The following is a 15,419-nucleotide window of genomic DNA, read 5'->3' as shown; positions in this document are numbered from 1 at the left end:
CTCCATTGTTCCATCACAATGCTCCATTGTTCTATCACAGTGCTCCATTGTTCTATCACAATGCTCCATTGTTATATCACAATACTCCATTGTTCCATCACAATACTCCATTGTTCCATGGAACATTGTGATGGAACAATGGAGCATTGTGATAAAACAATGGAGTATTGTGATATAACAATGGAGCATTGTGATGGAACAATGGAGCACTGTGATATAACAATGGAGCATTGTGACGGAACAATGGAGTATTGTGATATAACAATGGAGTATTGTGATATAACAATGGAGTACTGTGATATAACAATGGAGTATTGTGATATAATAATGGAGTATTGTGATGTAACAATGGAGTATTGTGATGGAACAATGGAGTATTCTGATTGAACAATGGAGTATTGTGATGGAGCAATGGAGTATTGTGATGGAACAATGGAGTTTGTGATGGAACAATGGAGTATTATGGTGGAACAATGGAGTATTATGGTGGAACAATGGAGAATTGTGATGGAACAATGGAGTTTGTGATTTAACAATGGAGTGTGATGAGACAATAAAGTATTGTGATTGCACAATGGAAAAAAAAAGAACTATATCTTCTTTCTCAAAAAGACTAAATAGCAATGGCCAGCCTGGCTTCCTTGCTAGCTTCTGACGTTGTCGGTTCCTTGCAGTTCCCATATTTTTAGCAAACAGACTTCTTTTGGCATTTCCCTGGTCATGAGCTGCATTCAAGGTTTCCAGTAACACGATTCACATATTTCTATTTACTTCGTTTGTGTGCTGTGACTGCCACCAGTGACCAGACAGACTCAGCTTTGCTTTTTTACATGCTAAGAACAGAAAAGTGCTTGAGATATAACAAAAATGGAAAACAAGGAGAACATGATCACTTCTAGACTATACTAAAAATCAAGGCTTCATTGAGAGACATGGGCTTTTGGTTTTGATTTGATTTTTCTTTTTTCCTACTTAAAAGTTACCTGGTCCAAGGCTATATGTCAGTTGGTAAAGTGAGGACCTGAGTTCAGTCCCTAGCACCCATGTAAAAAGCCAGGCATCGTGGTGCTTGCCTGTAATCCCAGAGTTGTGGATGCATAACGAGTGAATTCCTGGCCTCGATATCCAGCAATTCTTAGCCTAACTGGTGAACCCCAGATTCTAAGGAGGGAGCCTGTCTAAAGATCAAGTGGCAACTATGAGAAATGGCATCCAAGGTTGACCTCAGCCTACATGAATACCTGTGAGTGACATGTGTACAGAGAGACAGACACAGACAGACACACACTACACTGTTAATATATTGTTTGTTTAGCACATTCCAGACCACAAGTTTAAAAATAAGAGCTTACTTTTGCTGAATAAGCCCTGAACTTCCCCCCAGCAGCTACCTCACTGGTCCACCAATTTCAGGATGCCACTGGGTGTATCAACCCATGTATTTACTTGTACCTCAGAATTGCAAAGACATGATTATTGCCATATAAAACTCAAAGTGGTTAGTAGTAACAGAACCACAGAACTTCAGAGCTGGTAGGGAGGAGAAAGAGGCTCTGGTGTAAGAGGGGGGCACGACCCCGTCCAGATAACACCACTCTCACCATCCCATCCCACCAGTCTCCATAACCCTGAGGGCTCATGTGTGTCAGGAGAGTGGGGAGAGCACTGGCCCTCATCCTGATTGCTTTAAGAGGAAGCCCAGCTGCAGAAGAAAATAATCAAAATGCAGACACAGAGACCAACTGGGAGCTGTAAAGAAATCTGACACAGCGCCAGACAGTGTACCCCAAAGGGGTGCTGCTGTGCAGACTCCCCAGTAGGTTCCACTGAGCTGTCTCCATCACCACGGCACTCTATAGCCAAGGACTGGCCAGCAGTTATTCTTGCCTTCCCCTGTGACCCATAGAAAGCACAGCCAGGCACCAGGTGACAAGAGGCCATCCTTAGAGTGCTCAAAAAGCAGTGCAATCTAGGCACTTCTAAAATTATTTCAAATTGCTTATTTATCAAATGTTTAATGATAGAACATTTTAAAGAAGATAATATATCTACAAAGATGATATGCTCGGGCCTAGAGAGGTGGCTCCGCTGTTAGGGGTGCGCGCCACTCTTCCAGAGGAACTAGGTTTGATGTTCAGCACCCGCATGTTGGATCACAACCATCTGTAACTCCAGTATCCAGAGATAGCCTCTTCAGGTTTCTGTGGGCTGTAGGAACTCATGTGGAGCACAGACACACATGCATGCACAAACACCCATACATACTAAAATCAAAGATACTCTCATATCCTCATCTGCTATGCTCCTCACTCAAGATTGTGAGAAACTTGTATAGCTACCAAGCAAGCTAGATTTCTTACATTAAAGAACTTCAAGTTGTTTGAAGTGATGATGTGAAAAACATCTCGAGTGAGACTATCACCATTAATTATCCTTATAAGGCAATACAGTCAGGTCTGCATCCTAACCACAATATGCTTGCAAAATACACTCACGGTCTTATTGTTAGGGTATAGTTTTCTTTCTTTCTTGTCTTATTTTCTATTTTATTTTTGAGACAGCTCTCACTATGCCATTCTGGCTGTCCTGAAACTTTCTATATGGAGCAGGATGACCTTGAACTCACAGAGATCCAGGCCTCTATCTCCTGAGTGCTGGGATTAGTGGAGTGGGCCACCGTGCTCAGCTAGAATATACTTTTCCTTCCAGTGAAACAGCACAGTTTCTGTAACCTTAATTATCCAACTTAAAGTTAGCTATTTCAAGGATCCAAGAACCAGGCACCATGATAAAACAGATGTGAACATGATGCAGAGAACATATGTCCAAAAAAATGCAGGTGTGAGGATGTGGGCACAAGGGTACAGGTGTGGAGATTAGGGGTGAGTGTACAGGTAAGAAGACTGGGGTAAAGCAGATGTAATAACAACGCAAGGTGAAGAGATTGGAAGAATAAGGAGGCTGGAGTAAGGATGCAGATGTGAGGGTGTGGATGTGCGGACACTGGAGTGAGCAGGCAGCTGTGAGAACATCTGTACAAGGTAGATGGGGGTTGAGTCAGGTGAGGCCTAAAGAAGGTGCAACTGTGAGAAATCAAGCACAAAGAGACAGGGGCTTCCCTGACTTTGCTGGAGCTGTACATTCCGTGGTGACTTCAACCCCCTTTGACTAGAATCTACAATGCTGGTGGGAAAGAGGCTAAATTAGCTCTACTACAGCTAGCTTTGGGCAAAGAAGAACTCTTCCAGGACTCTTGGTAGAAGTAGACTTGAGGTAGGGAGTAGTCTGATTGGTACTTGGGCTTTGTCTCCATGGGACACGCCAGATCTCGTTTGCCAAGCTCTGACTGTCTCGGGGAATATGTTGGCAGCTGATCTGGGCTCAAGTCACACCAGTGCCTAGCTGGTGCCATGAGCTGCATTACAACACAGCCAGCACACGCAGCTGCTCCGCCATGTGCAAGCTGATGCCCTTAGCCAGGCCGCTCCGTCTCCCTGGCGGAAGACTGTCCAGCCTTTCTTACGGAGCCTTCCAGCCATGCCCAGACATACCCTACACACCCAGACATACCCTATAGCTGCCTGCAGAATCCAGGGCTTGAGGACCAAAAGGCCCGTGTGGCGGGGTGTGCACCTGCCTTATCTGCACACTTTAGTATGACAGGGGAAATGTAAAACTAGGTGAGCTGAGGCTGACCCATGGTGGCAAGCAGGCACAGGATGGTTCCCTTCAGTGGCTTACTGTCCTCTATAAAGATGAGAACGCACATGTGTTCTTGAAGTTTGTGTACCATCTGATGGAAACAAAACAGTGTTGGGAAAATCAACTTTATAGATACCTTACTTCACTGGCTACTCTTTCATCCCTGCCACTATGGAAAGGCCAGAGGTTTGGAAAGCAAACAAGTCATCCATTTCTAATATCAAAACTTCTGAAAGCAAGCCAAATATATGAATCTGATGAATAATATAAAATTCAATATGAAATTCACACCTGACCAAAGAGCAAGTTGACAGTTCCCTGGATCAGACCCACCAGTGGCCTCACAGATGGGTGATGGAACAGATGAGCCTGGCCCACCCCGAAAGCCATGGAGTAGAAGCAGCAGCCTGCTTTGTTCAGCTGAAGCCTCTATGCCAGTGGAAGACAGAGTTCTTCTAAGGACCTGTGTCCTACAACAGGTACTCTCCCCAGCTCCGGGGCACTAGGGAAAGGGAGGAAGCCCATGTAGGTGATACTGCAGGTCCAGCATCGGCCCCCATACATTCCTTTACCACCTAAGTTACTCATCCTATCACTATGATAAAATACCCTGGCAAAGGCAACTTAAGGAAGGTTTATTTTGGCTCTCAATTCAAGGATGTAATCCATCACTGTAGGGATGTTCTGGGGCAGCAACTTGAGGGCAGTTGGTCACATTGCAATAGCCCGTGGATACCTAAAGGAAGTCAACTGCACCATAGGCAGTTTTTTTCATATTATGTATGCTCGATGCCTCTGTGTGAATGCAAGTTCTCATACATATGGATACCTCTACCGTCTTGAGCACTGGGATCATAGGTGCACCATGATACGATACCCATGTTGCATTTACATGAGTTGTGGGGACCTGAGCTCAGCTCGTGATTGTGTGGCAAGTACTTAACCCACCATTCTCACCCACATGAATGGTAATTTTCTCTCTTTAATTACACGAGTATGTGAACAGAAGTGCCCATGCCTGTGAGACCAGAGGCAGCAGATCCTCTGGAGTTAGAGTTACAGGCAACTGAGAGGACGCAGCATGGATGCTAAGAACCAGACTCATGTCCTCTGCAAGACCAACATTCAGTTCCACTGCTGAACCATTTCTCCTGCCCCTGTAATTCTAAAACTGGATTTTGAAGGCAAAGCTCAGCAGCATTTTTTATAGCGGAGCATGTGCTCCCTCAGCATGACCCTCTCTCTCTGGACCAATGGTTCTTCCTTCCCTAGAGCTGACAGGAAGAGCAGGTAGTGCTCTTAGAGGAGGCAGGTGACAATGCCCCAGTCACTAAGCAGAAATACACTGAATTCAATTGCCTCTAGGAAACACTGCTAGCTACCCAGTTCTCCTAACCGGGGTCCAGAGCTCCTGTTCAAAGTCCACTTCTGGAAAAGAATATGTCACCATGGGCAGGTATAGGTTTACGTATGGCTATCTCAGGAAAGGTCCTTAACTCCAGCAATAGGGAGGTACTTACTCCCAGGGGAGCCTCACCCATTTTACTTCCTGCCCTAGATATTTAAAGAGCAGTTGGATGAGTTGTTAGGAATAGCGCAGATTAAAGGGGGGCAGACCTTCCTTGAACAAGCTATCTGCTCCGTTTGCAGCAGCAGAGAAGACAGCTGTTTGGGGCCTCCTATCAGCTGCAACCAGAAACAGTAAGTCCAGCTGGGTCTACATTTACCAAGGTCAGTTTAGAGTATTGTGCAAATAGCTGCTAGGTGCTGCTGAGTGAACTGAGAGGGAGCCACGTGGTCAGCTGTTTGCTTTCTGTGGGAAACAGAACATCTTGTCAGAGTTGATAAGACAGCCTTCTGGCTAGGCAGGCACCCTGGCCTTTGTCTCACACGTGACCAGGTGAAACCTCTACCCTTTCCTATGGCTCTCATTTGCCTTCTACACATGAAAGAGCCCCAAACTACCAAGTCTTATGTGTATTCAAGCAATCCTTAAATATCCGCCTTCCAAAGCCAGAGTTGCATTTAGTTTGGGGCACATTTAGCTAAAAACATCTTTTCTATTAATTTTCTACTGTTGTGACCGAACAAGATGACCAAAAGGAACCTGTGGACAAAAGAGTTTATTCCAGTTTACAATTCTGAGGTCATGCCACATCACGGGAAGGAAATCAGGGCAAGAGATCAAGCAAGGCAGGAATCTGGATGCAGGAGTTGAAACAGAAACCATGGAGGAACATGCTTCTGGGCTGTTCCTTACAGCTTACTCAGCCCACTTAGCTATAGCCCCCAAGACCACTAGCTCAAGGTTGGCACAGCCCACAGTGAGCTGGGACCTACCTACCACATCAGTCACCAATCAAGAAAATGCACCACAGGCTTGCCCATAGTCAGTCTGGAGGAGGTATGATCTCAACTGAGGTTCACTTTTGCCAAATGACTTTTAGGCCAAGTTCACACAAAACAAGCCAGCACACAAAGGATTTGTGAGTCTAGGGTGACCTCTACAAATAACATTCCTCCTTCTTTATTTAATTCTTCTTTTCTTCTTTCTTTCTTTTTTTTTTTTTTTTTTTTTTTTGAGACAAGGAAGGTCTCTCTATGTAGCACTGGCTATTCTTGAACTCATTCTGTAGACCAGGCTGGCCTTGACCTCAGACATCACTGTGCTGGGATTAGAGGCGTACGCCACCACTGCCAGCAACAACTTTTCTTAGTAAGAAAATGAGAAAGGGAAAGTGAAGTGACCCATCCCTCCTCCCACTCTCCTCTTCTTACCTCACACTCACATAAAACAGAGAAAACCAAATGAAACTGATTCCCAAATCAGATAATACTGTGTGTGAAAAAATAGAACAGTGTAAACAAACAAAAAACAGAAATCGCCACATAGAAAAATCTACACGGACTCCAGGGTAAATTAGAACATCAGGCCTTAAACTTAACACGTCCACCTGCTTCTCCATCTGACTGACCCCAGGCTACAGTCTTGGTCTTCGCAGGGGATGGGAGACCAAAGCAAAAACTACACTGTTGGAAGTACATCAGATGTCTCAGGAGTGTGTGCAGGATGAACTGACGGCCACCTGGGAGTAAAGCAGATGCAGATGAAGTGTCCTCTTCCTGGGGAGCGGTGATAAGGATGCTGGGACACCTGGCACAGACCTCTAATTGGTAACCTTGATAAGCAAGTCTGCTTTGAGAGAATAGCTTGTAGGCATTGAAATGGACAGCAGGGCTCAGCAAAAAGAAGCCATTTAGAACATCTTGTTAATTCCCTGCCTCTCCCTCACGGACTGACATATAAACTGTCATCTCTGGACAGAAGAAACAGGCACCCCACAGCTCCATGCAGGAGCCCCATTGTCTGGCACCTCTTTCTGCTGGAAGACCAGAGTTCTCCACAGACCTGGAGAAAAGCACCTGAGGCTGATGGAGACACACAACCACCAGCAGAGGCAGCTTCAACCCTAGGGTAGGGTGAGCTGCTCATTTCTGTAGAAGCAACAGAATGAAAATCTCCAGGCCCCATGAGATCAACATGGATCTGCGCTTTTGTGGGAGGAAGAATCTTTGATTTAAAAATAAACAATCACGCCACGCAGTTCACAAAGCCAGTAGACTCCTGCTTCTGCCAGCTCTGCCTCTTAGCTCTGCGTGGGCTCACTGGTGAATGAAAGTACGCGTGGGCAAGTGGGGAGGCAGGAACAAAGGGTCACAATGAACATTCTGTGTGAAAGGTGGGCTCCGGCTTTGGCAAATTCAGTTCTGTTACTTTAGCCAGAGGCCGGCAGGATCCTTAATCCACCTGCCCCTTTGATGTGGTGGGCTACCGGACACGTTCACAAACAAGCCTCCTTGGAATTACAGAATGGTGTTTTCTGTTCAAGTCAGACCTCAGGAAAAACTCCTGAAAACCTTAAGAGCATGAGGTCTTGAAATTCCAGACAGAGGCAGAGGACAGGGGACAGGGTGAGCAAGGACATCCAAAAATGAGAGAATGTGAAGAGAAAGTCAATGAGCTGTCATGAGATTGTCCCCCCAATTCAGCTGTAACTAGTCTCTTAGATCACTGAAATCACTGGGGACTCTTTCCTGCCAGAGATTTAGCAAAAGGGAAGGTTCCAGTGCAGAAGCTAAAACTAATGTGAAGCCAGGTAAGATGGAGGCTATATCTAGTCTCCTGGAGCATGGCTCAGAGTGTTGAGGATAATCCCAGGTATACCACTGGGGGCCCTGAGTCACACTAAGAGTTTTGGCACCATTTAAATGGAAAAAAAAAAAAACCCAATCACTAAGGTGTCCCATACTGGGAGAACTAACCCTTCTATCTTGGTAACATCTAGCCTTAGTTCTAACCCACAAGGCTATTTAATGCAATAGAGGATCAGAAACAAAAGACAAAACACAAAACAAAAATGTGGTTCTCCTTCAACTATCTGTTCTGTAGGCCTCAACCCAAGATTAAGTTTTAATAAATAGCTAAATAAAGAAATATATGTTAGGACTTGGGGTGTAGCTCAGTGGAAGAGTGTTTAGCATGCACGAAGTCATGGGTTCAATCCCCAGCACTGAAAAAGGGGGGGGGGGGGACTCAACAACAGATGCCTCAGCTTCGCCAGATTCCTCCTTTTGTGTCTTCAATTATGTACAATTATTTGAGTCAAGGCAATTCGCATGGCTGTTACAAGAGCACAGAGCACACAGCAGCAGCTAGTTTCACAAGGTGATTGGCCGTAAGCAGTCTCTGGCCTCCTAAGAATGGGCAGCCCCACTCAGGGAGAGTATGCAGCCAGTTCAAGAAGAAGGAATGCTGGGGTCAGTGCATACTGCTGAAGCCAGATCCAAGTATCTGGAGAACAGAGGGGCTGTAACTGTCACCTAGAGGCTTCGAAACATTCCTGAGGAAGCCTGTACTGTTGACCCACAAAACAAACATTCCTGAGACTGCCTTATGAATCACGGTATCACAGTCTGTGACAACATTCCACTCCAAGATGGACCTGACCCTTTGGGCTGAGCCATCAGATAACACTTCTGCCATGTTCAGGGTGGAACAGTAAATGCAGGCCACACCTTTTGATGACATGAATCAACTTCGCTTGTTGTCAAGATAACATTGCTGTCTTAGGCAGGTGTCCAGAATAGCTCAATGACTTCTTTCCAAACACTTCCACCTTTGAGTTTCCTTTTCTACCCCTCTCTTCCCCAGCCACCTTCTCCTTTCTTTGTGCTTTTGGCAAAACGCTATGAGCTGACAATTCCACAGGAAAGTAGTTCCTCCTCCCATGCTGTGCCATAAGGTAGGTCCTCCTCTGCCGCTGTCCTGATTCTCCCTGACCTGTGTCCAGCCTTGTGAATGTAAATGGTAGCATCTGGCCATCTGGGCAATCAGCCCTCCCATGAAGTGAAAGGCCAGTTTTTAACCAGTAAGAAGGGAATACAGGAGAGAAAAGTGATGGGTATCTTAGCCTTCTGGGCTCACCTGGGGTGAAGTACAAGCCTCACAGAACACACACACCTACTGAAAGCTAGACATATTTGGACACCCAATAAGGAATAAGGGGCCTGTGAACTGGTCCTGGGGCAAATAGACTAGAAAAAAAACCCGTTCAGGGAGTCTTGGGTGGTGTGCAGGGGCCTCCTTTCCATCATAAATATTTCCTCCAGCTGCAAACTTAACTAGACCCTCAGTGTGAAAAGATTAGGAATCCAGGATGGCAGGGGGAACAAGCCCTACACCAGCCCAAGGTCTGGGAGAGCAAAGCCCATCTCCTTCCTTCGGTCCCTTCCTTTGAGTTTTGCATGGTGGAAACACCCTTGAAGAGCAGAAGCAGGAGGAAGGGGTGTGGAGCCTGAGGGGAACTCAGCCCAGGCTGCAGCTCACCCCTGTCCACCTCCCATGCACAGGCGTGCACACTCTCTCCTGTAACACTGATTGTTGTAGCCCATTATGTGTGGTAATTCTGGTCCCAAAGCCTCTTACAAACATTGGTTTTATGGTAAATCTCCTTAACAGGCAAGATTAGCAGGAGGGAGGTGCCATGTCAGAAAGGCCACCAATTCCGCCCTCCCTCCCTGTCGCCTTTCCTTTTCCTTCCGCGTGTCAGAAAAGGAAAATGTCGGTCCAGTCTCCACCCGCAGACAGAGGATTTGCCTCGTGAGCGGGGAATGGCAGGTGCAGAGCAGGGTAGCAGGAGAGGCCAGGATCCATGGCCCAGCCACTCTCTTAGCCGCGTCCTGGTCCTTCAGGTAGCACGCGGAGCACACGGACACGTAAGGAACACGAGAGCACGCAGGGCTCATAGACATTTGGGGCACGCGCAAAGCGCGGACACTCGGGGATGCACAAACATGCGGGGCGTGAGCAACCGTGCGGTTGAGCTGTTCCGGGTCCCTAGTACCTGACTCGGGAGTCGGTGGCCAAAGGGGGTGGGGTCGGCCACTAGGGAGGGAAACTGAGGCGGGTGGAAGCGAAACCCGCCCCAAGTAGCCTGCGAGGACCGGAAGACGCGCGGCGGGCCCGAGGGGCCTGCGGCTGCGCGCGGGCACACAGGACCCAGCTCCTGCTCCCATCCCGACACCCCTCACTCACCCAGGCGCCCCGGGAGCTGCCGGCCGCGGGCAGACGCGGGGGCGGGCAGAGCGCGAGGCAGTGGCGGCGGAAGCAGCAACAGCAGCAAAAGCGGGAGCAGCGGCCCCATCCCCGCAGCCGGTTGGAGCTCAGTCCATGGCCGCGCGGGAGCGAGGACCGACAGGGTAGTTAGCGAGGCGGCGCCAGCTCCTTTTGCTGCGCTCTCAGCGCTCCTGCGGCGGCGCCGGCCGAGCTTCAGCACCGGACAGCGCCACCAGCCCCACCCCCACCGCCGGCCCCGCCCATGACCACGCCCTCTGTCAGCCAAGCACGCTCAGACACGCCCACCTCGCGGGGATGGGCTGGAGGGCGCGCTCCCAAGAAGCTGCTGTCCCTCCAGCCTGGGGCCTTCCAGGGACACCCTGCGGTACCGAGACGAGGACATGGAGAGGACAGTTGGAAGTGTGGCTGTGCTTCTGAAACACCAAATTCCTCCCTGTTCCATTGTGTTTTAAATTCAACGGACAGTTAGTAAGTGGTGGCAGCTGTGGGGTCTGCAGCTGTAGATCCACTGGGAACTGCATCTGAAGGTAGGCAGAGTTTGGTCTTGGCAACAGGAAACTAAGTTCATACAGAAAAGAAGCCTAAAGAGGAGGCTGATGGGATGGAAGGTCTAGGTGGAGGGCCTCAAACAGCACAAGTGGAGTCAGGATGACCGTGGTGTGTACCCCATACTGTGGTCAGGTCGGAATTTCAGACATGTTTGTCTGGGGTCCTTCCATGCTAGCAGTCCAGCCCATCGCTGGAATGGCCAGTGGAATCTTGCCCATCCCTGCCAGTGCTGAGGGACCCAGTGCAGATTCTCGGACCACTTTCCCAAAGACCCAAAACAAAGACGGGATTCCATGGGGCCCCCTGCCCATCAGAAGACTATGGGAGGCTGTGCATATGAGTGGATTTGAGTGTGATCGTCTCAAAGTGTGCATGCTTGCATGTAGGGCACAGGCCACTACCTCCCTCACTTCTTCCATAAGGAGAGTCTCCTCCCAGTTCGTGTCCTTGTGGCACTGCTAGGAGCCCTGGCCACCCACATCTGTTTGCTCCCCTGCCTGGCCCGCCTTCCCACTTCCATCCCTCTCTCAAGTGTCCCTTGCCACAATGGCCCTTGGACAAAAAAGCTTCTATTTTGTCTGACTGAGGTTTGGGGTGGCAGCGAGGGAGTTATATTTCAGTCTAACCTATCCACAACTAACAAAACTAGGTGTTAGGCCTGACAGTTCTGAGATCACCTACTTCTGACACCTGTTGGGCCCCATCCTGACTCACCTTGTCTCTCGGTCTCAATAATCAGCTGCATTTTGTCTCAGCCTCTCCTTCACACCTTGTGCCTCAATTGGGGAAGTGAGAAGTCACCTTTATTCCAAAAGACCTTGGGGACTCCTTGGGAGAGAAAGCACCCACGCCAGAAGACACTGTCCTCTATAAAGCCAAACCAGCTGTGGCCTGTGGTCCTGCAAAAGTCTGTTTGGTTAGGAAGAATGGTGAGTCTAATGAACACTTGGCCCTACTTGCCATTTTCAGTAGCCTAGACTGCTCATTAGCAGTTAGAACTTTCACTCTACCCCTAGATGGTACAAGTCCCTTGAGATCAATGAGACTGAGTCTCTTTCGGATTTTAAGAACTGCTGTCAGTGTCATGCCTCAACCTAACTAGAGAATCCACGAGCCAAAACAAGTGAATTCAGACGCAAGAAGATGAAGGACGATAGAGTACTACCTGACAGACTAAGTGGGCAAATATGTCCTCTGAGATCCTAACAGGCATCTCATGAACAACAGGAAAAGAAAGGCTACATAGGCCCTTCATGACAGAACAGCAGTAGTCAGACACTGAGGCCCAGAATGTTCCGTTGCTCAGTGAGTTCTCGGGAGGCTTTACCAGCTTGTCCTAATGCACTTTGAAGTTACTCAGCACAGAGGAACAGCTGAGCAGTATAGCACTCAAGTAAGAGTCACTTACTTGACTCTTACTGACCCCTGCATGTAGAAGGGTCAGTTCCCTCAAAAGTCAGATCTGATCACACCTGCAGGGCCTCAGGGACTTGTGGAGCCTACACCATCTGTCACAACCACAGGCAGCTAAGTAGGGCACCAGGAAAACCCAGAGGCGCTCACCAGAGCAGCCTGTGCCTATATCCTGGAGCACTGTTTGTTTTGGCCTGTGGTATCTCTCTACTCATCTAGCCTTGTTTGTTGTTCAACAGGTTGAGGTTATTTGACTTGCTGCCTAACAGTTTCCTGAGCAAGGTCCTATCTCACTCACTGCCAGGGCCCTGAACTTCAGAGCTCTGTGTCAACATAAAGGTAGAAGAAAGCATCCAAGAGGGAAAGTGAAAACACCATGGGCACAGGAGGGGCTGCATAGATTATCAACAACAACAACAACAACAACAACAACAAAAGCACAGTGCTGCTGAGATGCTCAGTAGATAAAGCACCATGCGAGCGTGGGACCCATGTGAAGGTAGGCACAGTGGCACCAGTCTGTAACGCTACTTCTACAGAAAGATGAGAGGCAGAAATGGGATAATCCCCAGATGTGAGGCAAGCAAGCATAGAGAATAAGTTACTAGCCTGGAACTACACTTGGTTTAGGTTGTGCACACATTCAGGCTTCTAACAGTGCACACGCTTGGTCAATCTAACGATGTTACTGCATGTGTCAGCACTCTGGGTTACATCAGAGTTGACCAGGATTATGGTGATGTTTAACAAGGACTAGAAATCATTCAAAATGGGGTTGCTACGCTTCTGGTTTTCTGTCTTAAAAAAGTGACACGACTGAAGAGATGGCTCAGTGATTGAAAGTGCATACTATTCTTGTAGATCTGAATTCAGTTCCCATGAAGGCTCACAATTGCCTGTAATTCCAGCTCTGCGTGGATCTGGTGCTCCTGTCCTCTATGAGCAACACGCATATACACACACGCACACATGCACACAAGTTGTGTTGTGATATAAAGAAGCTAAAGAAGGCTATCATGGTCAGTCTACAGAAGAAAGCTGATAAACAAATTCTGTTCAGGAATGACGGTTTGGTTTCTTTGTTGTTGTTTTTTATTTGTTTGTTTTTTATAAAGAAAGAGACTCAAAACCATAATTGGGCCTCAAGATGGGAGGAGAGCACTAGACAGAAACAAACATAATGGGACATTACAGGAAAGGAGAGACTACCCTTTAAGTCCTGGAGAGAACCTTCATTAAGAGTTGGAAAGAGAGAGGAGCCTCTAGGAACCCTCAGAAGCCTTCTATTCCTAACCAAATTCAAGATCAATTTCCCTTGGGGTCATGGGGGGCAGACTCTCAGTCCAAACCCCTCAACAGAACAAAGGAAGGACCTAACTTTTATAACCTTTTAGGGGTGGCAGGAGGCTCCACATCACATGATTTATATCACCATATCATATATAACAAAGAGCAGAGAGAAACCAGGTACCAAAAACAGCTCTGTCAACTCACAGAACAGCATCCTTAACTCCCTGTTCCAGGAGGTAGGTCCTGATTCAGGCTATGGGATCAAGCCTAAAGGTGCAAGGCCTATGTTTTAACTACAGAGGGGTGATGAGATGTGTGAAGGCTCTGGATGCAGAAGGGCTCCACCCACAGCATGTGACTTACACCTGTCACACAGCACCAGGTGCCATGATATCCTTCTCCAGATAGAAGACCGGGGGTTGGTGTCTTCAAGCACCAATGACTGTTGAAACAGCTCTACAAAGGACAAACACAAGAGAGGTAGTTTGGATGTAATTGGCCCCTATAAACTCATAGGGAGTGGCACTATTAGGAGGTGTGGCTTTGTTGGCGTAAGCACAGCCTTGTTGGAGAACATGTGTCACTATAGGGGTGGACTTTGGGGTGTCCGATGTTCAAGATACTGTCCAGTGTCACAAACCATTTTCTGTTGCCTTCTGATAAAGATGTAACCAGTACCATATCTACCTGCATACTGCCATGTTCCCTGCTGTGATAGTAATGGACTGAACCTCTGGACCGTAAGCCACCACCTCAATTCAATATTTTCCTTTATAAGAGTTGGCATGGCCTGAACTGACCTTCCCCTGCAATTATATTGATGACTACTTTAATTATCATCTTAGAAACTTCATCCAGCAACTGATGGAAGCAGATGCAGAGATTCGCTGCTAGCACTGGACTGAGCTCCCAGAGTTCAGTCTAAGAGAGAGAGAAGCAGTAATAATAGCAAAGGGGTCAAGACCATGATGGGGATACCCCAGAAACAGCTGACCTGAGCTAGTGGGAGCTCGCTGACTCCAGGGGCCCAAACTAGACCCTCTTAATGTGAGTGACAGTTGTACGGCTGGGGCAGTCTGTGGGGCCCCTGGCAGTGGGACCAGGATTTACCCCTAGTATTTGAATTGGCTTTTTGGAGCACATTCTCTTTGGAGGGATACCTTACTCCCTTGGTCTTGCCTCAAAGTGACGTGTCAGACTTGACTCCCCATGGGAAGCCTTACCCTCTCTGAGGAGTGGATGGGGGTGGGGTGGGTGGAAGGTGGGGGAATCAGGAGGTGGGGAGGGAGAGGGAACTAGAATTGACATGTAAAATGAGAAAAGATTGTTTTTAGAAAATAAATTTTAGAAAAAGAAAAAGAATTGGCATGGTTATGGTGTCTCTTTTTTTTTAAAGCTTATTTTTCTTTAATATTTATTTATTATGTATACAATATTCCATTTGTCTGTATGCCTGCAGGCCAGAAGAGGGCACCAGACCCCATTACAGATGGTTGTGAGCCACCATGTGGTTGCTGGGAATCGAACTCAGGACCTTTGGAAGAGCAGACAATGCTCTTAACCACTGAGCCATCTCTCCAGCCCTGGTTATGGTGTCTCTTCACAGCAATAGAATCCTTAACTAAGACAGCAAGCTTTTAGAGTAAGTGGTCAGTTAGCTTCTGGACACTCCCTGTTTGTGAAGGAAAATGCCTGGAGGAAACATGATGCAACAGACTGAATACTGATCCTTTAGACAAATTTTTCAGTTCTTACTAAATGACACAGTACTTCTATTCAACAATGACGCAATTTGAGTTACTAACTGAAATAGCTCCAACTGTCTGAT

General features: G+C 47.5%; 1 protein-coding gene across 1 annotated transcript in view; it reads right to left on the bottom strand.

Moving 5' to 3' along the window:
• The window catches only part of Ptprn2 (protein tyrosine phosphatase, receptor type N2), a 715,776-nt gene extending 705,216 nt beyond the window's left edge, over positions 1-10,560 (bottom strand). Inside the window, exon 1 of the mRNA XM_005343678.3 lies at positions 10,298-10,560. Coding sequence (XP_005343735.1) covers positions 10,298-10,406 — 109 coding nt within the window. The 5' untranslated portion in view covers positions 10,407-10,560. The remainder of the gene's footprint in view (positions 1-10,297) is intronic.
• Between the last annotated feature and the right edge of the window lie 4,859 nt (positions 10,561-15,419).

Source organism: Microtus ochrogaster, chromosome 1 (genome assembly GCF_000317375.1).
Source record: "Microtus ochrogaster isolate Prairie Vole_2 chromosome 1, MicOch1.0, whole genome shotgun sequence".
NCBI lineage: Eukaryota > Metazoa > Chordata > Mammalia > Rodentia > Cricetidae > Microtus > Microtus ochrogaster.
This window is presented reverse-complemented; position numbering and strand designations above follow the sequence as displayed.